The 27342-nt window shown below is 32.6% G+C and overlaps 3 protein-coding genes across 6 annotated transcripts in view; 1 reads left to right on the top strand and 2 right to left on the bottom strand.

Moving 5' to 3' along the window:
* Positions 1 to 21480, bottom strand: part of LOC111459227 — a 43595-nt gene extending 22115 nt beyond the window's left edge. The window contains exons 1-2 of the mRNA XM_023102023.1: positions 21275 to 21480; positions 16387 to 16469 (exon numbers count right to left, since the gene is read on the bottom strand). Of these exons, the coding sequence (XP_022957791.1) occupies positions 16387 to 16469; positions 21275 to 21353 (162 nt within the window). The 5' untranslated portion in view covers positions 21354 to 21480. The remainder of the gene's footprint in view (positions 1 to 16386; positions 16470 to 21274) is intronic.
* Positions 491 to 25363, top strand: LOC111459230. Of its 4 annotated transcripts, XM_023102028.1 has the most exons (5): positions 5717 to 6226; positions 8239 to 8364; positions 9585 to 10027; positions 18588 to 18625; positions 20638 to 20668. In XM_023102028.1, the coding sequence occupies exons 3-5, from the start codon at positions 9587 to 9589 to the stop codon at positions 20651 to 20653; spliced, it is 495 nt and encodes a 164-aa protein (XP_022957796.1). In that variant the 5' UTR covers positions 5717 to 6226; positions 8239 to 8364; positions 9585 to 9586; the 3' UTR covers positions 20654 to 20668. The 4 variants fall into 4 exon arrangements, 3 of the variants coding, with proteins under 3 accessions (XP_022957795.1, XP_022957796.1, XP_022957797.1); XR_002713261.1 differs by lacking the exons at positions 18588 to 18625; positions 20638 to 20668 and adding an exon at positions 10238 to 10262 and having other exon boundaries at positions 9585 to 10079; XM_023102027.1 differs by lacking the exons at positions 5717 to 6226; positions 8239 to 8364; positions 18588 to 18625; positions 20638 to 20668 and adding an exon at positions 491 to 519 and having other exon boundaries at positions 9585 to 10279.
* LOC111459224 (protein timeless homolog) overlaps positions 14090 to 27342 on the bottom strand; it is a 33131-nt gene continuing 19878 nt past the window's right edge. Inside the window, exons 19-20 of the mRNA XM_023102016.1 lie at positions 14944 to 15177; positions 14090 to 14803 (exon numbers count right to left, since the gene is read on the bottom strand). Of these exons, the coding sequence (XP_022957784.1) occupies positions 14797 to 14803; positions 14944 to 15177 (241 nt within the window). The 3' untranslated portion in view covers positions 14090 to 14796. The remainder of the gene's footprint in view (positions 14804 to 14943; positions 15178 to 27342) is intronic.

Raw genomic sequence — 27342 nt, forward strand, 5'->3', positions numbered from 1 at the left:
CTCAATTAGCTACTCTCTCAACAATCCTCCCCTTGAACAAAGTACACCCCTGGGGTCTATGGAGCCCTTGAACAGCCTCCCCTTAATCGAGGCTTGACTCCTTCTATAGAGCCATCGAACAAAGTGCACCCTTGATTCGATACTTGAGTCGCTTTTGACTACACCTTCAAGGTTCAGAACTTCTTTATTTGGCATTTGAGGATTCTATTGACATGATTAAGTTACAAATATAGCGCTGATACCGTGTTAAGTTAGGTACACCATTTATTGGTTTAGTTGGATTTTGTTGCCTTAAATCCTATACTTCAAATTTGGGGTACTTTCTTGAACTTCAAAATGTGTGTTTGTGTGACAGACGATATTTTGTGAACTTGACATTTCTTCGAGGACAAAGGCATTTTGTGAATTATGAAATAAAATTCAAAACCCATATGATAAAGGAGGTTTAGAGGATGCTAAGGAGCTCATGCCATAATTGTTGATCGTTGTAAGTTCAAGTTAGATAGTGTGTCCCTCCACGTACGAAGCTTTGTAAGTTTCAGTATTTCTTTGTCTTCTAAATTCTTATACCAAATAAAGGAAAAGAAGTCTGATTGAATACTTAATGTGTAGCGACTTAGGCTCACTGCTAGCAGATATTATCCTTTTTGGGCTTTCTCTTTCATGTTCCCCTCAAGGCTTGAAAACGCGTATAATAGGGGAAGGTTTCCACACCCTTATAAGGAGTGTTTTGTTCTCCTTCCCAACTAACGTGGGACATCACATAATGACATCTTGTATTATGTACACTCGTAACCTCTGAGATTATGGTCAAGCTTTGTGATTTTAGGTAATTCGACAAGTTTGAGTGATAAAATTCTATTCCACTTCGAAAGCGAGTCAAATCATCTCATTTGCTTTCACTTTGTATTTGGGCAACATGGTTGTAGAGATGGATAGAGCTATGTGGTTCTCCATTTCATTAGATAGCATAGCAATAAGGTGTTGGATTTTGGTGTTTGGTAGGAAAGGAAGAAGAGTATACCGTCGGTTCAACAAGCAACTTTACATAATTGGAGGGAAAGGGCTGATAGAAACTATTCCTTCTTCTTCCTTATTTAATGCTATGGGTTGAAACTTAAATACTCCATATTCCTTTGGATTTCTTCCTTATTTAATATATAAATGTCCATTAATTTTTTTTTTTTTGGAGGTTGAATTTTATTTTAAATTTTAGTGTCGGCTTTCCTCCCATTAATTAAAAGGTATGATATATATTCTTTTTTGTAATAGGTTTCTAAAACACACACAACCACACATGACCCTTCCCAGTAACCGAAAATAATGGCCACAAAACACACACATAAACACACACATTTGCAATCAATGCTACAAAACACACACACACATAAACACACACATTTGCAATCAATGCTACAAAACACACGACTTTGACGAAGAGCACCTCAACAACACAGAACTTCGGTAACAACAGGACCACAGTACTCTTTACCAAATAAATGTATTTTTTTTAACGCATTCATAAGAGCTTATTTTAATTTTCAATTTAGTTGTGAAAATGAATTTTACTTTTCTTTCTAATACATGGGAGTGGATTACAATAAAAAAGGAAAAAAGAAATGTAACACTTCCTAATTAAAAATTTTATAAACTAATATTTATTAATTTAAATATTAGTAAGGTTTTGTATGTAAGGTTTTGAGGGGAGATTTATAATAATCAAATTTATATTCTCAATTTTATTTGTTTGTATAATGAAATATCAAAATTAATTAATTTTAAAAATTAAGTTCAGAAATTAAAAATTAGTTAGAATTTAAAAATAGAGGTGTAAAATTTTGAAAAAACTTTTTAAAATACAGTAATTTAATAAAAATTACATTTAAAGTCTAAGAAAAAAACGTAACTATTTAAAATTTTAAAATTAAATAAAAACTATACTCAAAATTGGGGAGGCATAAAATATATTTTATTTTAAATTTTAGTTTCTATTAGCTTTCTTTCCATTAATTCAAATGTATGATATATTTTTGGAATATGTATTGAAATATGAGTTACAATTAATTAATTTAAAAAAATTATGTTAATTAACCGACATTAATTTAATGAAAATTAGTTAACGGTTGAGGAGATATGAAATAAAAATAAAAATGAAACTGAACAAAAAAAATATATTTGGAACGACTACAAAAATAAAATAAAATAAAATAAAGTTGAAAAAATAGAGTTGAATAGGGCCCACCTCGGGGAACTTTTTAAAAAGATAAATTGAACAGGTGCCCATGTGCCTAATTTTTATGCATTGATGGACAGGACATAGGTATAGATGAGACTATAATCACTTTAGGTAGCATTTGGATGTTTAGTTACATTAATTTTTTTTTATAGATCGGACCAATATTTTACCTTCAAAATAGCTTCGTTCTAGGCTATAAAAACGCATAGCATATGACTTTATAGTGATTTTTTTTTTTTGTTAATAATAATTTTGCATAACCCTAGAAATATGTTTAAAATATTTTTACCTAGTTTCGAATTTATTTATAATATAGGTACAAAGATGATTGTTACTGTAAAATAATTCAAATTAAATGATTATAATATTCGAATTAAGGACCAATTGTTATAATTCCTGAGTATGAGGGTTAACTTGGTAATTTCAAAATTAATATGTATTTTTTATAAAATAGAAAAACTAAAATCAAAATTCAACCCATCTAGTAAATTTCCACGAAAACACTAAAAACGAAAAAGAGTAGAAGAAAAAAGAAAATTAAATAATAATATTAATAAAGTTATTATTATTTTTAAATAAAAATAAATCGTAATTAATGGAATAATGAACGAAAGTACGAAAGTGAAATAAAATTTAAAAAATAAGAAAATATGTTTTTGACAAATATCTGCGATAATTACCATTTGATCGGTAGACCTAAGTAAATAAATGTTATGATATTTAAAAATTTGATGAAACATTATTATATTATATTTGTAAACATTGTTTAATATTTTAATAAAAATTATTCTTTAATTAAAAAATAATATATAAATAAAAAATTTAATATGTGAAAATCTGCTTCATCATTAGTCTATTCAAATCCGAACGAACTGTGTATATTATTTTGTTAATAAAATACATTTTAAATTTTACTTAAAAAAATAAAATTATTTGAAATGATGTTGCCGGTTATAATCAAATAACACTATCTTATTTAAGAATGGACAATATATACGAGGAGGTTCAAATAAATATAGATGACCTGTATAGGTATTTGTGACAGAAAAATATAGATGGGAAATAAATATAATGGGACCCTCCCAAACATGATATTTGGGACGTTTGATATAGAGAAGGGATCCTGTGCAACATGTATCCGCAAAATACCTTAGTTCGGAGATTTATGGCCGCATCTTTATTCCACAACACTATTGGTTAATTGGAGGAGTGTTAGAATTCACTCCATGGAGGTTGAAGCGCAGATGAGGAATTTGGAGTGTCTTGCTGAAAAGCAACAACAAAGGGTGGGTTACTACGAGAGCAGAGCCAATTACACGACTCTGGCCTACCTGGCCTGGCTGCGCTTCTTCTACTTTGCTGTCTCCTCTAATGCCTCCACCCTCCACTGTGTTCATTGGCCAATGGTTTTGGGTTTGAGTCTTTCCTCCTCATCCCTCTATTTCTTGATTTTACTGCCGCCTTTCATCAAATTGTACCGGACTCACAACCTGCTCCACACAATTTGCAACCAACATACTCATCTCTGTCAACGAATTTTGGAGGCCACCAACCAAGACGGTGAGGCTGGAGCTTCGACCCATGGGGTCGAGTTCAATGTAAGGTTCCACCAGGTCAGGGCGCTTCACAATGATTCATTCAGCGGCGGGGAGATCAAAGTCTACACATGCGCCATCGCCTTCGCTCTGCTTGCTGTTACTGCTTCTGAACTCTAGGCCTCTAAGTGTGTCCTATGCAACTGAAATAATTTTATTTAAAATATTTTTACCTATTTTAGTTTCCAATTTATTTTTTAATATATCTACAGAAAGATTTTGCAGTGATTGTTTTTTTTTTTTTTTTTTTTTTCCTCTTTCTTCTTCTTGTTTAAATTTTTTTTTTACCTATTTTTAGTTTCGAATTTATTTGTAATATATGCACACAAATGATTGTTACTGTTGTAAAATAATTCGAATTAGCTTGGTAATTTCAAAATTAATTGTATTTTTTTTTATAAAATAGCAGAACTAAAGTCAAAACTCACCGGCCCTACGAAATTTCCACGAAAGCACTAAAAACCAAGAAGTAGAAGAAAAAGAAAATTAAATAATAATATTAATAACATTATTATTATTTGGAATAATGAACTTTAAATACCAAAGTGAAATAAAATTTAAATGTAAACCAAACCCCTATCATAAAAAAGAAAAAAAATGTTTTACAAAAAAAAAGAAGAAGAAGAAGAAAGAAATTATATTATATTTATAGAGATCCAGTAAATAAATAAACAAAAAAAAAAAAATATGTTTCATATTTTCAAACGTTAAATACTATGTTATAATATTTAAAATTTAATTTTTATGAAACATTATATTATATTTGTAGAGATTCAGTAAGATGTTTAATATTTTAATAAAAATTATTCGTTAGTTAAAAAATAATATATAAATAAAAAAGTCACATCTTGACACAGACAACATGGAGAAAAAAATCTACACGCTTCCAAACAAAAAAAAAAGAAGGTTTAGCTTTTTTTTTTTTTTTGTCATCATAACTCTAATTAAATCGCAACAAACACTGTGTAATAATTGGTTGATTGTTCCAATTCTCAAGATAAAATATTTAATTTTTTTTTATTACATTTTAATTTTAAAATGGAAATGGCTTCAATTATTTTAAAATATTCTATAACTCTAATTTATCAATATCTATTAATTAATTTATTGACATTAATAAATAAGTGAACAGTAAGTCTGGGTTAGATGTCTGGGAGGGTTAGTTAGTTTGGTATTTTACTAATGGTGATGTATTTTGTTAAACCAACAACACTCTCATTCTTTAATCACACGAATAGGTAGCGGCCTATGTGCTTCTCCTTATTATATATATTTTTCTAAATTGAGCTATTATATTTTTCTTCTAAATATATAAAAATAAAAAATAAAAAATAAAAAAACTTCTAAATTTTGTTGTATTTGAATTATGTCCTTAGAAAGCCAACCAGGCTTATCCGAGTACCGCGGCAGGCATTGACTTGACTTAACCTGGAAAGTAAAAAAGAAAAAGAAAATAAAGAAATTTTAATTCCACAAGAGAATTTATGAAGTGCATATCATATTTAATTAATGTTTAAATTAAAATGACTTAAAATATTAAAAAATTTGGTCCTCGATTCTCGTGCCTCCCAGAATAATTGCCTTGAGTCGTTTTGGTTAAAGCATCTACATACTAAGTGCCTTTGGCCAAAGAAATGCCTTTAATTCAAAGTATAGCTGTGAAATCAAATCGTAGGTTTTCATTTATAATAAAATCAATTTCTATGTTTTCATAAATGTGATGAATGGTTTCGTAAATATTTTAATTTTCAATTTATTTGCTAACCAATCAAAATTATTCAAATTATTGGTCCTAAGTAAAAAGAATATATAAAGATGTATTAACATTTTTAATTAAAAAATTTATAAACTAATAGTATGTAGGAACAGAGATGGTGAGAGAAATTATATGAATTGATGGAGTGTTTCAATTCATAGATGAAGCTTCAATGGGTGAGGAGGGATTTCGAGTCACTTGCGGAAAATGTGCGTTACTACAAGAGCAGAGCCACTTGCACGACTCTGGCCTACCTGTCTTGGCTGCGCTTCTTCTACTTCGCTGTCTCCCCTGCTTCCTCCACCCTCCACTGCTTTCATTGGCCCATGGTTTTGGATCTGAGTCTTTCCTCTTCATTCCTTTACTTCCTCATCTTACTTCCGGCTTTCATCAAGTTGTACCGGATTCACAACCTGCTCCACACAATTTGCAACCAACATACTCATATCTGTCAACGGATCTGGGAGGCCATGAACCAAAATGGTCAGGCTGGAGCTTTGAATGATGGGGTCGGGTTCGATTTCGGGGTCCAGGTCAGGGCGCTTACCGATGATTCATTCAGTGGTGGGGAGATCAAAGTGTACGGATGCGCCATCGCCTTTGCTCTGTTCGCTGTTACTGCCTTTGAACTCTACCCCTGTAAGTATTTGCTATGCAACTGAAATTGCACATCCTTTGCCGCCTTACTATACATATGTTTAAGAGTGTTGTAGCTTTAAATTCAGATTATGTATTTTGATCTTATAATCAGTTATGATGGGGCTGCTTGTGTTTCTGCTTCTTACTTAATATGTTCTTTCCCTTTTCTTCTCTTCTTGTTCTTAATAATTGTACTTGAGTTATATGATTTCTGCTGTATGAAATTGTGTGTGTTTCCCCTATCCTGTTTCTGCCTTTTTGTTCATCTATATTCATCTCTTACAAAAGTTGAGTGTAAGCAACAGAAAAATAAATTTGAACTAAGCTATGTTAGTTAGTTCCAAAAGAATTCAATATCGCTGTGGGAAAAGTGTAAAACAGTCTTTATCAAAGCAAGGTAAGGTCACGCTATGACACCAAGTTTTGAAGTAACATCCATTATCTTCTCCAAGTTTTAGAGTAGTTCAGAAATTGCAAAAACCAATCAAATGGAAGCAAGTAAATTATTTGATGAAATAGATTTTAGTCTTCATGTTAGCTGAGTTATCCCAATTTTGCTCCTAACAATATCATCACAACTGTTAACAACATCATGTACAAAATCATATTGTACATATGTGTGCTCTGTCCTGCCTTTTATAATACACGTAAGCCTTTGTAAGAAAGATAGTACCAGGACACTTTAGTTCAGCTAACGTGTCCAGCGTTTCACACTTGGACACTTGTTGTACACGAGCAGACACTTGTTAACTCAATAGATATATGTTAAAAAGTTACTAGCTGCGCGAAGTTAATATGGGTCCAACATTTGTTAGAGATGTATCGATCACTTGTTAGCTTATACGTAACTCATAATTCCATCTTTGCTACGAGAAGGTTCGCCATATGTATGTCAATTGCAGTAATTGCATAAAATACATTTGTATAAATACATGCCACAACATACTTGGTAGACTCAAACTATTTTGGAATGAGGAACTCTGTCTCATTATCTATGCCACAACATACTTGGTAGACTCAAACTATTTTGGAATGAGGAACTCTGTCTCATTATCTATTCGTGTGAATCATGTCTCATTATCTATTCGTGTGAATCAAGTAGTTGAAAGTATGAAATATGGTATTAATGAAGTATCAATTCACTTTGCATCTTGAATGTCTATATCTATCAATTTGTATGTAGGGTAGCATCTTTTCGTATTAAACTCCTCTTTATGTCTCTCTTTCGAGTTTTAGACAACTCCTAAATCTTTAATTGGTTTCAGCATATTATCAACGTATAGGAAGAGATGCATAAATGATGTAATTTGATTCTTTGTAGAAAGGTAGTAAATGCTAATATAGAAAAGTTTTTTTGTGTCATTGCTAGTTCTACTTTGTTCTCCTCACATCTACTTATGTTCTTGATTTATGGTTGGCTTCCTCACTATGCTCATTCATCTAGTTTCAAGTGGTCTCCCCATCTAGCTAACTCGTACATGCTTTGGGTATTCTGTTAGAAATCATGACTATGCACAATGGTATGATATTGGCTGGGACTCCTCTCCCAACAATCCTCAACATACTCCTCCCCATTAACTCTCTTTCTTTAGTCACATGAATAACTAGTGGCCTATCAGTTGAGATGGGTTTAAGTTAATGAAAATTTCCAAATTTTGCGTGGAGGATACTTCATTAACTTCCAAATAGTTCCTTGATCGAAATTTTGCAACCTGGTTTCTTTTGCTGGCTTCATTGCATCCACAGCTTAGTTTGTTGGCTTTTGGGCATTTTTCTGGGTTCTTGCTGTATGTATCTACCTCAGTTTGTTTGCTTTTACTGCATTGCTTTGTTGCCTTCAATGCAATCTTTTTGTTTAATTTGGTTTTTGGGTTTTGTTGCCTTAAATCCTATACTTCAATTTTGGGCAGTTTCTTGAACCTTAAAATGTTAGTGTTTGCATGACATTGAGCATTGGAAATGAACATGAGACACCATATCATCTGATTTTGTGAACTTGGCATTTCTTCCAGGACAAAGGCACTTTGTCAATTATGAAATAAAGTTCAGAACCCACATGATAAAGGAGGTTTAGAGGATGCTAAGGAGGTCATGCCATAATTGTTGATCGCTGCAAGTTCAAGTTGGATAGCCTGCAGGTATGAAGGTTTTGTGAGTTTCAGTATTTCTTTGTCTTCTAAATTCTTATATAAAGTAAAGGAAATGAAGCCTGATTGAATGAATACATAATGATATCCTGTACTAGCTACTATCATGCATGTTCTACTTACTCATAATCTCTGAGATTATGTTCAAGCTTTGTGATTTAGTGAGGTTTTCTACTCGGTTTGATGGATTTCTTCGGTCCATGATGGCTTTATGTCTGGTTAATGCTCAATTCAGTTGATTTGGTATTGATTTTATTGGATTTAGGGCCATCTTTAGGCACTTGGATTAAAAATTTTGTATTCTGAGTTGGATAATTGTTTACATTTTGAGTTATGTTGAGCCGGTCATAAGCTAAGCTAAAGGGAGGAATATACATGCTGAAACTGCTTATTCGAGGAAGTGATTTTCTTATTAAATGCCGTTTGCACTTTGTTTGCTTTGTCATTGTTTGTTGGTGGGTGCAATTACATGAAAATATTGTTTTGAAATGTTTATGACCTCTTGCCTGTAGATATGACATGGTATTTATGGAATAACATCGTGACACTTATTAGTGAATGGATTAATTGTACTACTATCGTCATATGCTAGTTGACCTACGTTTTGGTTAGAAGATGTAACGAGGAGGGCTGTTGGTTGTGCCATGAAGTTGTCTTCATTATGTTGTTTTTGCTTCTAACATTTAAAAGTTTTTCATGCGGTTGTGAACTCTGATTATTTTAAAAGGTGTTAAAGGAAATTGATTTGTGGTTCACTCATTATAATGTATGTTTTAGAGTTTGTTTAGTTTGACCTATGTATTTTCAAATATTCTACTGGACCCATAATAAGCTAGAAGTAATTCGGTATTTATTAACTCTTACAATTTTCTTTCAACTTTTAAAATGATAGATTGCACGCATCTATTAACGACCCTAATTGATTTAGATTTAGAAAAGTCTGGTCATTCTACCCATTAATTTCTTAGGTTGAAAATTTAATAGCATATTAAATGTCTATCCTTATCAAATACTCTTACCATTCACTCACATTCTTAGACGTCATAGTAGCCGAAGCAGTAGCTATCAAGTAGTACCCCAACAATTCACATTTTCAAGTGGCTCTATCAAGGAGTCTATATCAATCTCTTGGAATTCTATGGCTATAAAAGAACATTAAACAAGCATTTTCTATATGTTAATGGAAGAATTGATGGAGTGTTTCAATTCAGGGATGGAGCTTGAAGAGGTGAGGAGGGATTTGGAGTATCTAGCTGAAAAGCAACAACAAAGGGTGCGTTACTACGAGAGTAGAGCCATTTACACAACTCTAGGCTACCTGGCCTGGCTGCGCTTCTTCTACTTTGCTGTCTCCTCTAATTCCTCCACCCTCCACTGTGTTCATTGGCCCATGGTTTTCGGTTTGAGTCTTTCCTGTTCATCCCTCTATTTGTTGATTTTACTGCCGCCTTTCATCAAATTGTACCGGACTCACAACCTGCTCCACACAATTTGCAACCAACATACTCATCTCTGTCAACGGATTTTGGAGGCCACGAACCAAGATGGTGAGGCTGGAGCTTCCACCCATGGGGTCGAGTTCAATGTCAGGTTCCACCAGGTGAGGGCGCTTCACAATGATTCATTCAGTGGTGGGGAGATCAAAGTCTACACATGCGCCATCGCCTTTGCTCTGCTTGCTGTTACCGCTTTTGAACTCGGCGCCTGTAAGTATGTGCTATGCAAGTGAAATAGTTTTACAGTTGTTTAAAATATTTTTACCTATTTTAGTTTCCAATTTATTTTTGGACTATATCCACGGAAAGACTTTGTAGTGATTGGTTGATTTTTTTTTTCTTTTTTCTTTTTTCTCTTTCTCCTTCAGGAGCTCTTTCCCTTTTATGATGGCAAAAAGGTGAAATTTGACTTTTTATTTATTATTTTTCTCTCTCTCTCTTTTTTTTTTTTTTTCTTTCTACATGGAGCTATTATTTAGCCCTTAGTTTCTGATCAATATACCCCCCAAAAAAAAAAAAAAAAATCTAAATTTTGTACGTATTTTAATTATGTTCTTAGAAGAAAATTTTGATTTTCTTAATTTTTTTTTATAAAAAAAAATTAAGAAAATCAAAATTTTCTTCTAAGAACATAATTAAAATACGTACAAAATTTAGATTTTTTTTTTTTTTTTATAAAAAAAAATTAAGAAAATCAAAATTTTCTTCTAAGAACATAATTAAAATACGTACAAAATTTAGATTTTTTTTTTTTTTTTATAAAAAAAAATTAAGAAAATCAAAATTTTCTTCTAAGAACATAATTAAAATACGTACAAAATTTAGATTTTTTTTTTTTTTTTATAAAAAAAAATTAAGAAAATCAAAATTTTCTTCTAAGAACATAATTAAAATACGTACAAAATTTAGATTTTTTTTTTTTTTTTATAAAAAAAAATTAAGAAAATCAAAATTTTCTTCTAAGAACATAATTAAAATACGTACAAAATTTAGATTTTTTTTTTTTTTTTATAAAAAAAAATTAAGAAAATCAAAATTTTCTTCTAAGAACATAATTAAAATACGTACAAAATTTAGATTTTTTTTTTTTTTTTATAAAAAAAAAAAAAAAATCTAAATTTTGTACGTATTTTAATTATGTTCTTAGAAGAAAATTTTGATTTTCTTAATTTTTTTTTATAAAAAAAAAAAAAAAATCAGTTGAAAAGTGGACATTTTGGAAGAAAAAAAAGAAAGAAAGAGAGCTTATCCAGGCGGCGGGCTCTCTCTTGGCTGAAAATGAATTTTTAATCAACGACTTTTTAAAATATTCTCATACCTACGTTATTAGTCATAATATATCTTTTTTTTAATGGTAATTATGTTGTAATATATTATAAACATTTGGATAAATTTTTTTAAATATTTCAACCCTCCACGATAAAATATTGAATTTTACTTTTATTTTTATTTATTTATTTATTATTATTATTATTATTTTTAAGTAAATGAGATGTATTTTTGTGATTTGTAATGAAATATTAGTGACAATTAATTAATTTTTAAAAAATATATGTTAATTATTAAAAAAAAAAAAGTTAAAAAGTCTGGAATAAATATGTAATATCTTGAAAGGAGATAATCAAAACTAAACTCAAATTTAAAAAATAAACAAACAAATTCTTAAAATATCTTAACCAATAAAAATTAAATTCAAAATTTAGAAGTAAAAATGTAACTATTTAAAATCAAAATATTTATTTTTCCCTAAATTAATTTGGCCCAATGTAATGAAAACGAACATTAAATTGAGGAGGGGAAGAGATTTATGATCTAAGTAGGAACGATTCTCAATCTTTAAATGCAACTTCTAGACTTTTAGAGTTTATATTTGAATATTGTATTATATTTTTCTTTAATTTGGATTTATTAAAATGTTTAATTATATACATATATATATATAAATATATATAAAACATTTGGAAAAAGTATATTAGAAAAATACTACAGTTGACTGTCCGAGTATACGGCAGCCCAATTAAATATTCCAGAACTCTAATAAATATTTTAGTTTTGAATTTAGTTGTAATTAAATTTTAGAAAGAACTACAAGCGCTAAGTTTATAAATTAACCAATTCTAAAATTCAATAAGTTTTAAAATTTAATCGCATACTAAATCAATTAAATTAAAGAACCAACCCATTGTTATAATTCCTTGGGGTGTGAGGGTTAATTTGGTAATTTACAAATTAATCTGTATTTTTTATAAAATAGTAGAGCCAAAATTAAAACTCAATCGACCTAGTTTTTAAGAAATTTCCACGAAAGCACTAAAAACGAAATTAATGGAATATTTCAAATAATAATAGAATACTATTATTATTTTAAAATAAAAATAGCTCATAATTAATGGAATAATGAACTTAAGTAGCAAAGTAAAATAAAATTTAAATACAAACCGAACCCATATCATAAAAAAAAAAAAAAAAACATGTTTATAAATTTAATATCGACAGAAAGAGCGAATTAACATTCCCATTATTATTTCTATACCAAACGATTTGATAAAAAAAATTATATTCAAAATGGTTAGACAAATATCACTCGTTGACCTAATCTCTAAAATAACTAAATAAATAAATAAACAACATAAAATCAATTTGATAAAAAAAATTATATTCAAAATCGTTAGTGTAACGACCCTAAATTTCCACATACTCAGAGTCGCTACTAACGTCTCATGCTCATCTATAATGCGGAAAATATAACTCTTACATGAACATAATTGATAACAAAAATTTCAAAAAAACGTTTAAAACAACTTCTTCTCTGAAAACACAGCCATGGTCTTACGTGTTTAAATATGAAATACTGAAATTTAGAGAAAACAAAAACAAATACAAAATAATTTAAAACAATTAAATGCAAAACAACCTATTCTAACTTAAGACTAGAAATTTAAATATGAGTCTACCCTATGCACGTGCCACAGTCTCTACTCGCGATGCCGCCGTCCTCCGTACAAGTGCACCTTGCCTTTACCTGAAAAATGAAGTGGCACACGGCCTGAGTATTTCAAAGAATACTCAGTAAGTGGCCCCACTATATGGGGCCATGCAAATGCAAACACATGCAACCATGATTTAGGGACCTATCTCTAATCATCTTAGGGGTGGCCTCCAGTCTCGGATAAATTGGATGTGTAGTACTTCCCTACACACGACTCACACGTGCGAGTGTGAGTCCCCAGGGCGCTCGCACACCCCCTGGACCCTCTGGTCAAGCTAATCTGTAGCGACGTCCGGAGGTCAGCGGAACCCCATAGTGTCATGCGCCTCATGAACACCCTCATCTGTGTGCTTTCGCACCTGTGCGCATTCGCGCTCATCATAAGGTGCGCGTCCGCACTCATCATCTCTAGGGGAAGTAGCCCTATGCTTATGAGTGTACTTATTTTAATTTTCAATTTAGTTGTTAACCAATTAAAATTATTCAAATTAGCATTTAAATTTTACTTTTCTTTCTGTAATGATAATCGGCCATGGATTACAATCCACTTTTTTTAATTAAAAATTTTATAAACTACTATTTATTAATTTAAATATTTGTAAGGTTTTGTAGGTGACCAAATTTACGTTCAATACGTACCATCGAACAAAAATGAACATCAAATTAAAGAGCGATCTATAGTAAACAAATTTGATGTTTTCAATCTCCATCCTATCCAATTTAAATAAAGTATGTTGTCAAATAAATAAATGAATATAAATATTTTCAAAATAAACATTTGTGTATTACAAATATTAACAATAACTAAACCTAAGTAATTTTCAAGTTTGGATTGTACCTGACGTAATAGGATGAACACAAATTGATGGAGGAAAAGACCAAGATTGATAATTATATTTGGAGTCCATATTTACTTACTTAATTACAAATAAATGTAATATAAGTTAATATTACATTAATTGAAGAATTGGAGGAGTGTTTCAATTCAGCTACAATTTTTTTTTATAAATACAAAATATAGAAATTTATAAGGCACTTTACCCAATAAAACATTAATTTTCAAATTTAATGAGGAAGTTTTCTCGGATATTTGCCTTCCCTATGAAGGCATTGGGGGCCATCTTATTTAATCCATTGTTCTAACAGATACTTTCTTCAAAAGTTTGGTCAACTAGAATCATATATATATATATATATATATATAATTTTATAACCAAATAATTAGACCCTATGACTAGACCACTTATAAATTTTTATTTCTACAAGAAAGAAGTCACTATACAAGTTTTTAACTCATCAAATGAAGATGGAGTCGTGTATGATCGATCATACTTTGAAATATTGTTCTCTCCTTTTGAACTCTTGAACTCTGCATGCATGTGTATAAAAGCCTAACACCACACCAAATTCAGGAAACTAAGAATTTAGTTAAGGACAAAAGCTCTAATGGCCATGGAGCCTGAAGCGCTGAGGACTAAAACAGAGGTGTTGAAGGCTGTTGCTGACAAGGAAGAACAGAGGGTGCTTCACTATCAGAACAGAGCCAGTGTGTTGATTGTGAGCTATCTCATGTGGCAGCGCTTCTTCTTCCTTGCTGTCTCTCGCACTTCGTTGCCTCTCGACTGCGTTAATTGGTGGAGGGCTTCGGGTTTGAGTCTTTCCTGTTCGTTGGTCTTCCTTTTGAACATCCTGAAGGTTTTCATAATGTTGTGCCGCACTCACAAGCGGCTGGACATGCTCTGCGAGGAACATGCTCATATCTGTCGACGGATCTTGAAGGCCAGGAAGCAAGATGCTGAGGCTGGAGCTCCCACTGATGAGGTGAGGGCGCTTCACAATGATGCATTCAGTGGTGGGGAGATCAAAGTTTACGTATGCGCCATCGCCATTGCACTGCTTGCTGTTACTGCCTTTGAACTCTACGCCTCTAACTACTTGCTATGCCCTTGAAATAGAAAAGAGATCACGTAATAATATGATCGTTGTACAGATAGTTGGTGTTGCAATTTGAGATTCTCTAAATTCATAAAGTGCATATCATATTTAATCGGTGTTCAAAGTAAAGCAAATACAAAGAGAACAAACCTGGCCATTTCCATCTCAATCACAACCATCCTAAACTTTCTTCCAGTTGTAGCAGTTGCACGATACACATTAGAATCCGTTTCACCTTCAGAATCTGCAAGCTCATCATCCATACTGACGCCAGCTTCAGCATCCTTACCTTCAACTTCTGTGAAGTCATTCAAGTGAACATCATCGGAAGGCACTTTACCAACCCCCATAGGTTCCAACCTCCTCGCTTGGTTGCTGTCCTCCCTGGAAAAAGATAACTCTAGTGTTAGCAGTTTCATATAATATTACTTAATGACATAAACAGACTGAAAGTATTCCGGATAATTCCAGGATGCATATGTAACGACCCAGGCCCACCGCTAGCAGATATTGTCCTCTTTGCGCTTTCCCTTTCGAACTTCTCCTCAAGGCTTTAAAACGCGTCTGCTAGGGAAAGGTTTCCACCCCTTATAAATGGTGTTTTGTTCTCCTCCCCAACCAGTAAGAAATCTACAAAATACTACACGCAACCAAGTGCGGTTATCCCATTTATGAGACTATTGTTCAAGCAAAACCACTAATTCCCACACCACGACCAACTTTTTGAATGTTATTACTATAGATAATAAAATAGACAAGTTGCTCTTGTTGAACGTGATGATGCATAGCAAACTAGAATATCTACAACACTAAACTGCTAAAGAAAATCTGGAAAGAACAAAATGTTACAAAACTAAAATAAAGAATACAAAATAACTCAAAAGAGCCATACCCAACACACACATCAGCCTGTTTTCTTGGCCATGTTATTTAGTCAACTGTTCTGAGAATTATAGCTTATTTCCAAATTTGATCAACTAAATGAAAAGATGAGAACCAGTAGTTCTGAGAATTATAGCTTATTTCCAAATTTGATCAACTAAATGAATTATAGCTTATTTCCAAATTTGATCAACTAAATGAAAAGATGAGAACCAGTAGTTCTGAGAATTATAGCTTATTTCCAAATTTGATCAACTAAATGAAAAGATGAGAACCAGTATACTTGGTCCTTATTTTATTACCTCATCCAATTTTCTTTCATCAAGTTTTACATTCCCCATTTCATTCATACATAACATAAACACATATACTTCACTCGGGATTTAAGTAAACAGGATACAGAGCTACTGTTTAGGAGAGACAAGAAATAAAATCCTCTAAAATTGAAGAGTATAAAGTGATTCAAATGATGTGAACATATATTTACCTTGTATAAACTAGACACCCAATCTCTCCTTGTCTCACTGGATTGGCTGACTTCGAAGAAGGAATAGCCCTCCATAAGAATCATATTCGAACCGAACTACCACTTGAATTAATGCAACGCATAAGTTGAGAAAAAGCTTCAAAATCAATAGACACCCAATAATCATACATCATAAATCCTGGTTTCTGTTATGGGTGGAGAGAAAGAGAGAAGTGAGAGCTTACATTTGTGCGGCGTCGGGAGAGAGTACTGACGCAATGGATGGTTGAATTGGGAGGACAACTGGGGAGCAGAGGGTTTAAATGAACCCTAATCGAAAACCTGGAATTGGGAGGAGCAGAGCGAAAGAAGAGAGAATGGCAACAAGGGTTTGTTGCAGCCGACATTGGTGAAGCGCCGGATCAATCAGAATCCGAAAATAGCGGAGGAACCCATTACTCATGGGACGAAACAGAACAATCCGATTATAAAAAAAATAAAAATAAAAACCCCTAAAATCGTTGTAGCAGCTGCGCTCCCCTTGTCTTAAGCTCCTTCCGCAGGCGGAGAGAACTGGGAACGATAACGACGGCGACGAAAGGCGATAACAAAGTTGAGTGAGCACAGAAGCTTCATAAAGAGATTATGTATTATGGTTTTTTACCGTTGAAATAGAGACAGTTTATTTTAATTTCAAAAATGTATTTATAATAAATCCACAAAAATAATTGTTATTGTTATAAAATAATTCGAATTAAATGATTATTTATTTGTAATATTCGAATTAAAGAGCTACAAGCCACTAAGTTCATAAATTAACCAGTGATGGCCAATTGTTATAATTCGGTAGTGTGAGGGTTAACTTGGTAATTTACAAATTAATCTGTATTTTTTTATAAAATAGCCCGAGCTAAAATCAAAACTCAATCGACCCAGTTTCTTGGAAATTTCCACGAAAGCACTAAAAACGAATTTAGGAGCAGAAGAAAAGAAAATTAAATAATAATATTAATAATTTTATTATTATTTTAAAATAAAAATAGCTAGTAATTAATGAAATTTAAATGTAAATGGAACACATCATTAAAAAAAAAATCAAAAAAAAAAATATATATATATATATATATAATTATTAATTCTGACAAAGTCCACATTTTGTCCTCTTCTTTCTCTTTTGCTACGCGCTTAGATATTATCCATGCTGTAAATTCTGTCCGTTTTGTATGCTTCTACGGCAGATCACTTTCTTGTTGTCAAAGTATTATGTGTTAGGTTAAGATTATCATTTTCTTTGAGAACTTGTTGTTGCTCTCAACCTCCCACACAATATGTATCTTCTCATCTCTAAGTTGCTGACACCTTTACAAAAAAATGTTTCTCGACCTCTCTTTAAAAAAAACAAGGCATTGATGATCCATATTTTTCATTAATGTTTCTATGTGTTTATAGATTTGATATCGAGAGGTGAATAACATTTACATTATCTTATTCCAAATCAATTAGAAAAAAAAAATAATAATATAACGACTATCTATTTCTATTTAATTCGTATGGATTGAAACCGAGATCGAAAATAATCAATAAAACATAGGGACAAAAGTTTATTATTGGTTTCTATCTCTACTATCTAAGTATATTTACCTATTTAAATATTTGACATTATATTTTATTTTTATTTAACGAATATTACTGAGTTTGTGAAGTTGTTTAATTATTTTAATAGAAATCTGAAAGTTATTGTTAGAAATTTATTTGATTTATATATATATATATATAAAGTGAATTAAAGATTCTATTAAGAATAGATGTGACGTGTAAGATAGAGAATAAAAACAAATAAGATTACGTAACAAGTGACAATACAAACCCGCTCATATAACCCAGTCAAAATTTTATCAAAATCCGATTGAAAAAAGAATTTTATCAAAATCTTATATAACAAACCCAAATTTTATCAAAAACATTTTAAAAAGAAATAATTTATCATCATGGAGCTTGAAGCGCTGAAGAGGGATTTGGAGTGTCTTGCTGAAAATCAGCAACAAAGGGTGCGTTACTACGAGAGTAGAGCCAATTACGCGACTCTGGGCTACCTGGCCTGGCTGCGCTTCTTCTACTTTGCTGTCTCCTCTAATTCCTCCTCTACCCTCCACTGTGTTCATTGGCCCATGGTTTTGGGTTTGAGTCTTTCCTCTTCATCCCTTTATTTCTTGATTTTACTGCCCCCTTTCATCAAATTGTACCGGACTCACAACCTGCTCCACACAATTTGCAACCGACATACTCATCTCTGTCAACGGATTTTGGAGTCCACCAACCAAGATGGTGAGGCTGGAGCATCCACCGATGGGGTCGAGTTCAATGTCAGGTTCCACCAGGTGAGGGCACTTCACAATGATTCATTCACCAGTGGGGAGATCAAAGTCTACACATGCGCCGTCGCCTTTGCTCTGTTTGCTGTTACCGCTTTTCAACTCTATGCCTGTAAGTATGTGGTGTGCAACTGAAATTGCACATCCTTTGCCGCCTTACTATATATTTTTAAGAGTGTTGTAGCTTTAAATTCTTCATTCTCGAGATTATGTATTTTGATCTTATAATCAGTTGTGATGGGCTGCTTGTGTTTCTGCTTCTTAGTTAATATGTTGGGAACTAAAAATAGGTAGACATGTATGCATTGCACCGAGCTCTTTCCCTTTTCTTCGCTTCTTCTTCTTAATAATTGTACCTTGAGTTCAAAGATTAGTGCTGCATAAAGTAGTGTGTGTTTCCCCTGCCTTGTTTCTGCCTTTTTGTTCATCTATATTCATTTCTTACCAGAGTTGAGTGTAAGCTACAGAAAAATAAATTTGAACTAAGCTATGTTAGTTAGTTCCAAAAGAATTCAAAATCGATGTGGGAAAAGTGGAAAACAACCTTTATCAAAGCAAGCTAACACCAAGTTTTAAAGTTAAGAAATTGCAAAAACCAACCAAATGGAAGCAATTACATTATTTGATGAAATAGATGTTAGTCTTCATATTAGCTGAGTTATCATTGGTGCTAATTTTGCTCCTAATAATATCATCATAAGTGTTGGCATCAAGTACAAAATCATATTGTACATCTGGGTGCTCTGTCTTTCCTTTCATATACACACGTTCCTTTGTAAGAAAGATAGTACCTAAGAAGCATGGATATTTTAGTTCGGCTAACGTGTCCGGCGTTCCACACTTGGACACGATCAGACACTTGTTAACTCAATAGATATATGTTAAAAAGTTACTGTATGCACGAAGTCAATATAGTTCCAACATTTGTTAGACACGCATCGATCACTTGTTAGGTTTCCATCTTTACTATGAGAAGGTTAGCCATATGTATGTCAATTGCAGTCATTGCATAAAATACATATGTAGAAATACATGCCACAACATACCTGGTAGACTCGAACTAGTTTGGAATGAGGAATTCTGTTTGTGTGAATGAAGTAGTTGAAAGTATAAAATATGGTATTAATGAAGTATCAGCTCACTCAGCACACTCTACACTTTGCATCTTGAATGTCTACCTATCAATTTGTATGTGGGGTAGTTTGTTTGCATCTTTTCGTATCAAACTCCTCTTTATATCTCTCTTTTGAGTTTTAGACAACTCCTAAATCTTTAATTGGTTTCAGCATACTATCAACATATAGGAAGAGATGCATAAATGATGTAATTTGATTCTTTGTAGAACGGTAGTCAATGCTAATATAGAAAAGTTTTTTGTGGCTACTTTCTTCTCCTCACATCTACTTATATTCTTGATTTATGGCTGGCATCCTCGCTATGCTCATTCATCTAGTGTCAAGTGGTCTCCCAACTAGCTAACTCGTACATGCTCTGGGTACTCTATTAGAAACCATGACTCTGCACAATGATATGATATTGTCCACTTTGAGCATAAGCTCTCATGACTTTGCTTTTTTTGGTTTACCCAAAAAGTCTCATACCAATGGAGATAGTATTCCTTACTTATAAACCCATGATCAACCTGGACTCATCTCCCAACAATCCTCAACATACTCCTCCCCATTAACTTTCTTTCTTTAGTCACATGAATAACTAGTGGCCTATCAGTTGAGATGGGTTCAAGTTAATGAAAATTTCCAAATTTTGCGTGGACGATACTTCATTAACTTCCAAATAGTTCCTTGGTCGAATTTTTGCAACCTGGTTTCTTTTGCTGGCTTCATTGCATCCACAGCTTAGTTTGTTGGGTTTTCGGCATTTTTCTGGGTTCTTGCTGCTTGTAGCTACCTCAGTTTGTTTACTTTTACTGCATTGCTTTGTTGCCTTCAATGCAATCTTTTTGTTTAATTTGGTTTAGTTGGGTTTTGTAGCCTTAAATCCTATACTTCAATTTTGGGCAGTTTCTTGAACTTCAAAATGTTAGTGTTTGCATGACATTGAGCATTGAAAATGAAAATTAGAGACGGTATCATCTGATTGTGTGAACTTTTGCATTTCTTCCAGGACAAAGGAGGTTTAGAGGATGCTAAGGAGCTCATGCCATAATTGTTGATCACGGTAAGTTGAAGTTGGATAGTGTATCCCTCTGCATGTATGAAGGTTTTGTAAGTTTCATGATTGAATACTTAATGACATTCATTCTGTGCTATGTACACGTAATCTGAGAATATGTTCATGCTTTGTGATTTGAGGTAATCTGATAAGCTTCGCTCAATTTTTGGAACGGTTGTGATAAAATTCTTTTCACTCGTATTTCTTTGTCTTCTAAATTCTTATACCAAATAAAAGAAATGAAGCCTGATTGAATACTTGATGTGTAACGGCCTAGGCCCACCGATAGCAGATATTGTTTTCTTTGGGTTTTCCTTTCGTGTTTCCTCTCAAAGCTTTAAAACGCGTCTGATAGGGGAAGGTTTCCACACCCTTATAAAGGGTGTTTTGTTCTCCTCTCCAACCAATGTGATCACATAATGTTGATGTACACTCAGTAATCTCTGAGATTATGTTGTGATTTGAGATAATTTGATAAGTTTCACTGAACTGTTGTGATAAAATTCTATTTCACTTTGTATTAGGGCAACGTGATGGTAGACATTGGTGAATTGAGAGGACAACTGGGGAGCAGAGGGTTTGAATGAACCCCTAATCGAAAACCTGGAATTGGGAGGAGCAGAGCGAAAGAAGAGAGAATGGCAACACGGGTTTGCTGCAGCCGACATTGGTGAAGCGCCGGATCAATCAGAATCCGAAAATAGTGAAGGAACCGACGGAACAGAACAATCCGATTAAGAAGAAAGAAACCCTAAAATCGTTCATTCTAAGAGAGACTAAACTGGAAACGATAACGAGAAAGGGCGATAATATTTGGAATTTTTTTCCTTATTTAATTTTTAGAAGATATTACATTTTTTGCTCTTTCAACTTTCCATTTTAGTTTTAATTTGTTCAATACGTTAATTAAGTTAATCAACCCACATTAACCTAATAAAAATTAGTTAAAATTCCAAATAAATAATACATTAATTTTCATTTAGGTGGTAAGTTCTAAAACTTTAATTTTCAATTTTCAATTCTTAGCTTTAAAATTTTGAATTCAATATTAGTGATAATTAATTAATTTAAAAAATTATGTTAATCAACCAACCTAATGGAAATGAGTTAAATTGAAAATAAATATATAAAATCTTGAAATCCTCCCTCCAACCTGCAATCCTTAAATCCTCCCTCCAACCTGCCATCCTTAATTTGTGGGCTCTGAATTTCTTTTTGTAGTTTAATTATTGGACCATCTTTTAACTTTTTATTACTTTCAAACTTCAAATAGTTTCAATTTGGTTAATACATTAATTAATCCTTATACTTGGGGTGTGGTGTATTGTTGGAGGGAGGAAAAATATAAAAGATCATAACAAGTCATTAAAACACTAAAAAGTAATAGAATTCTACTTTTATAATTCATTTTTTAAAAATTATGTTAAGTAATTGTATTGCAATTTTTTAATTCTAACCTACGTGAAAAGTGGACCATGCAAAAATAATAATAATAATAATAATAATAAAATAATATGCTAAAATGTGTACTACAAATGGAGAACATCCGAGTCGGTATTTTTGTCCAGACTAACACAGTCTTATCAACAACTTACACGTCCTTATAAAAACTGCACACAAATACTAATCCTTAATCAATAGTGTTAATTGAAGAATTGGAGGTGTTTAATCAATTCAGAGATGGAGCTTCAACGGCTGAGGAGGGATTTCGAGTCTCTTGCTGAAAATCAACAACAAAAGGTGCTTTACTACGAGAGCAGAGCCAATTACACGACTCTGGCCTACCTCGCCTGGCTGCGCTTCTTCTACTTCGTTGTCTCCCCTGCTTCCTCCACCCTCCACTGCCTTCATTGGCCCATGGTTTTGGGTCTCACTCTTTCCTCTTCATTCCTCTACTTCCTCATCTTACTTCCGGCTTTCATCAAGTTGTACCGGACTCACAACCTGCTCCACACAATTTGCAACCAACATACTCTTATCTGTCAACGGATCTTGGAGGCCATGAACCAAAATGCTGAGGCTGGAGCTTCGAATGATGGGGTCGGGTTCGATTTCGGGGTCCATGTCAGGGCGCTTAGCGATAATTCATTCAGTAGTGGGGAGATGAAAGTGTACGGATGCGCCATCGCCTTTGCTCTGCTCGCTGTTACTGCCTTTGAACTCTACGCCTGTAAGTATTTGCTATGCAACTGAAATGGCACAGCCTTTGCAGCCTTACTATCTATGTTTAAGAGTGTTGTAACTTTAAATTCAGATTACGTATTTTGATCTTATAATCAGTTGTGATGGGCTGCTTGTGTTTCTGCTTCTTACATAATATGTTGGGAACTAAAAATAGGTAGACATGTATGCATTGCATGAGCTCTTTCCCTTTTCTTCTCTTCTTCTTATAATAATTGTACTTTGTGTTGAAAGATTTGTGCTGTATAAAGTAGTGTGTGTTTCCCCTCTCTTGTTTCTGCCTTTTTGTTCTTCTATATTCATTTCTTACAAGAGTTGAATTCAACATCGATGTGGGAAAAGTGCAATATCAAATGGAGGCAATTAAATTATTGATGCTAATTTTGCTCCTAACAGTATCATCACAAGTGCTAACATCATGTACAAAATCATATTCTACATGTCCTGCCTTTCATAATACGCATGAGCCTTTGTAAGAAAGATAGTACCTAAGAAGCATACACACTTTAGTTCAGCTAATGTGTCCAACGTTCTACGCGAGCAGACACTTGTTAACTCAATAGATATATGTTAAAAAGTTATTAGCTGCACGAAGTCAATATGGGTCCAACATTTGTTAGAGACGTATCGATCACTTGTTAGCTTATACGTAACTCATAATTCCATCTTTGCTACGAGAAGGATCGCCATATGTATGTCAATTGCAGTAATTGCATAAAATACATAGGTAGAAATACATGCCACAACATACCTTGTAGACTCGAACTAGTTTGGAATGAGGAACTCTGTCTCATTATCTATTTCAAGTAGTTGAAAGTATGTGGTATTAATGAAGTATCCGCTCATCACTTTGCATTTTGAATGTCTATATCTATCAAATTGTACGTGGGGTAGTTTGTTTGCATCTTTTCCTATCAAACACCGTTTCAAGTCTCTCTTTCGAATTTTAGAAAATTCCTAAATCTTTAATTGCTTTGAGCATATTATCAACATATAGGAAGAGATGCATAAATGATGGAAGGTGATTCTTTGTAGAACAGTAGTCAATGCTAACTTAGAAAAATTTACTTTTGGTGATGCTGCTTCAAACCATAATTTTTTTTTGTAAGTTTATATTTTGTGTCATTGTTAGTCCTACTTCGTACTTATATTCTTGATTTGTGGCTCGCTTCCTCACTATGCTCATTCATCTAGTTTTAAGTGGTCTCCCAAACTATCTAATTCATACATGCTTAAGTACTTTGTTAGATATCATGACTCTCCATAATGGTATGATATTGTCAACTTTGAGCACAAGGTTTCATCGCTTTGCTTTTGATTTCCCCAAAAGGTCTCATACCAATAGAGACATACTCCTTACTTATAAACCTCATGATCAACTCCTTAATTAGCTACTCTCCTAACAATTCTTAACAATCCTCCCCTCGCACAAAGTAGACCATAGAGCCTCCCATGAAGCCTATGGAGCCCTCGAACAACCTCCCCTTAATCGAGGCTCGACTTCTTCTCTGGATTCCTCGAATAAAGTACACCATTTGTTCGACACTTGAGTCACTTTTGACTACGCCTTCGAGGTTCACATCTTCTTTGTTTGACATTTGAGGATTCTATTGACATGACTAAGTTAAGGACATGGCGCTGATACCGTATTAGAAACCACGACTCTCCACAATGATATGATATTGTTTACTTTGAGCATAAGCTCTCATGATTTTGCTTTTGGTTTTCCCAAAAGGCCTCATACCAATGGTGATGTATTTCCTTACTCATAAACCCATGATCAACCCCTCAATTAGCCGATGTGGGACTCCTCCCCCAACAATCCTCAACATACTCCTCCCCGTTAACTCTCTTTCTTTAGTCACATGAATAACTAGTGGCCTCAGTTGAGATGGGTTTAAAGTTGATGAAAATTTCCAAATTTTGCGTGGAGGATACTTCATTAACTTCCAAATAGTTCCTTGATCGAAAATTTGCAACCTATTTTCTTTTGCTGGCTTCATTGCATCCACAGCTTAGTTTGTTGGGTTTTTGGCATTTTTCTGGGTTCTTGCTGTCTGTATCTACCTTAGTTTGTTTGCTTTTACTGCATTGCTTTGTTGCCTTCAATGCAATATTTTTGTTTAATTTGGTTTAGTTTGGTTTTGTTGCCTTAAATCCTATACTTCAATTTTGGGCAGTTTCTTGAACTTCAAAATGTTAGTGTTTGCATGACATTGAGCAATGGAAATGAAAATTAGAGACCATATCATCTGATTTTGTGAAGTTGGCATTTCTTCCAGGACAAAAGCATTTTGTCAATTATGAAATAAAGTTCAGAACTCATATGATAAAGGAGGTTTAGAGGATGCTAAGGAGCTCATGCCATAATTGTTGATCGCTGTAAGTTGAAGTTGGATAGTGTGTCCCTCTGCAGGTATGAAGGTTTTGTAAGTTACAGTATTTCTTTGAGTTATTTTGTCTTCTAAATTCTTATACCAAATAAAGGAAATCAAGCCAGTTTTGGCATCCTCTTGCTAGCTACTATTATGTACTTCTACTTACACATAATCTCTAAGTGATAGGTTGTGTTAGGTTATGAAGTCTGCTACTTATTTATAGTTTAGTCAACGGTTATACGTAGTAAAGCTATATTTGATAAATGTAAAATGTCATAGTAAATAGGTATGTACAGTAGAAAGCTATATATATATATATACGGTAGATAGTTATATATAGCAGTTATATCTAGTAAAGTATATAGTAAGCTAAACCATATATATATATATATCTCCTGCCAGAGCTTTGAAAATATACTTTCTATATTCTCTTAACGTACATACTTGGAGTCATTAATATATATCCTTTAGTTAGAGTTCTCCTTGCATTTTCTCTATCCTGTTATTTGTGTTCATCTAAATCGAGTCTATGCGTTGTTGTGCGATCCTAACTCTGAGATTATGTTCAAGCTTTGTGATTTAGTGAGGTTTTCTTTGGTTTTCTACTCGGTTTGATGGATTTCTTCGGTCCATTTTGGCTTTATGTCTGGTTAATGCTCAATTTGGATGATTTTGCTTTGATTTTATTCAATTATCTTTTGGCATTTGGAATAAGATTTGTGTATTTTGAGTTCGATAATTGTTTACATTGATTTTGGTGGAAAGATTTGGCCTCGGTTGAGTTATGTTGAGCCGGTCATACGAGGAATATACATGTTGGAAACACGGTAATTATTTAAAATCTGAAGATTAAAATAAAAGGGCAAAATGCATTTTTAATTTCTAGTGTTAATAAAGATAAAAGTTCTGTATAAATAATGATTTTCCTAAATTAACATTAACTTTTGGGTTTAATTTTTAAATTAAAATGGGTTAAAGATTCTATTGACATGGCTCTGATACCATGTTAGGAATCACAACTCTCCACAATGGTATGATATTGTCCCCTTTGAGCATAAGCTCTCATGGCTTTGCTTTGGGCTTCCCCAAAAAAGGTCTCATACCAATGGAGTTAGTATTCCTCACTTATAAACCCATGATCTTTCACTAAATTAACCAATGTGGGACACTCACTCCCAATAAACCTCAACACCCAACCCATCCAAATCATGGTTCAAATTATTACTCACGTCACAACTTGAACTTAACCAATCAGAAACGATATTCTCAATCTTCATCCTATCCGATCTCTAAAATGTAATTTTTAGTATTTATATTCAATATTATTAAAAAAGATTGTTTGATTTATTAAAATACTTCATTAATTATATTAAAAATTTATTCGAAAAAAAGTATATTAAAAAATAGTATACGTGTGTGAGAATGTTTGATTAATCTACCACACCTAAATGGTGTAAAAGTTATCTTATTTATAATCAAATAAATTACAATGATATGAAAATAGTAATAAATTGAGACAACAATATATGGAAATATACTTATCGTAGTAAGACAAATGTCTAAATATTTACTTTATAATAAAATATCAAATATGATATATATGGTAAACTATAATTTTTTACTAAATATCTAAGTGTGGGAGTACCATAATAATTTATTATTATTATTAAAAATTAGAAATTTTGATTTTTAAAAAAAAAAAACTATAAAAAATTCAAACAATTTGGCACGTTGGAAGGTGGACTTTTTGAAGAAAAAAATTATGGTTGGGGCCCTTTGTTATTTTATATTTATGTACTTTTGTTTAAATCAAATATTTTAACTAATTTTAAAATTCCATATTAAATTAAAAAGAATAGATAGAAATTTTGAAAAGAAAAGATGCATATCACCAACTTTATCAACTAATATTTATTTATTAAATTTAATATTATAACTTTTTGTATTTAAAATTGATTGTATATATTATCATGGTCTAAAACTTTATTCGACGTCTCCATCGACTCTAAAACTTTATTCAACGTCTACATCGACTCTAAAACTTTATCCAACAACTTACACGTCTCTATAAAAACTGCACATGGTTACTGATCTTTAA

This window comes from Cucurbita moschata, unplaced genomic scaffold (assembly GCF_002738365.1).
Source record: "Cucurbita moschata cultivar Rifu unplaced genomic scaffold, Cmos_1.0 Cmo_Scf00022, whole genome shotgun sequence".
In the NCBI taxonomy this organism is placed as follows: Eukaryota; Viridiplantae; Streptophyta; class Magnoliopsida; order Cucurbitales; family Cucurbitaceae; genus Cucurbita; species Cucurbita moschata.

Bases quoted from the DNA above. Each gene is read 5' to 3' on its own strand.
- LOC111459230 (XM_023102027.1), top strand. From the start codon at position 9,587: ATGGAGCTTGAAGAGGTGAGGAGGGATTTGGAGTATCTAGCTGAAAAG.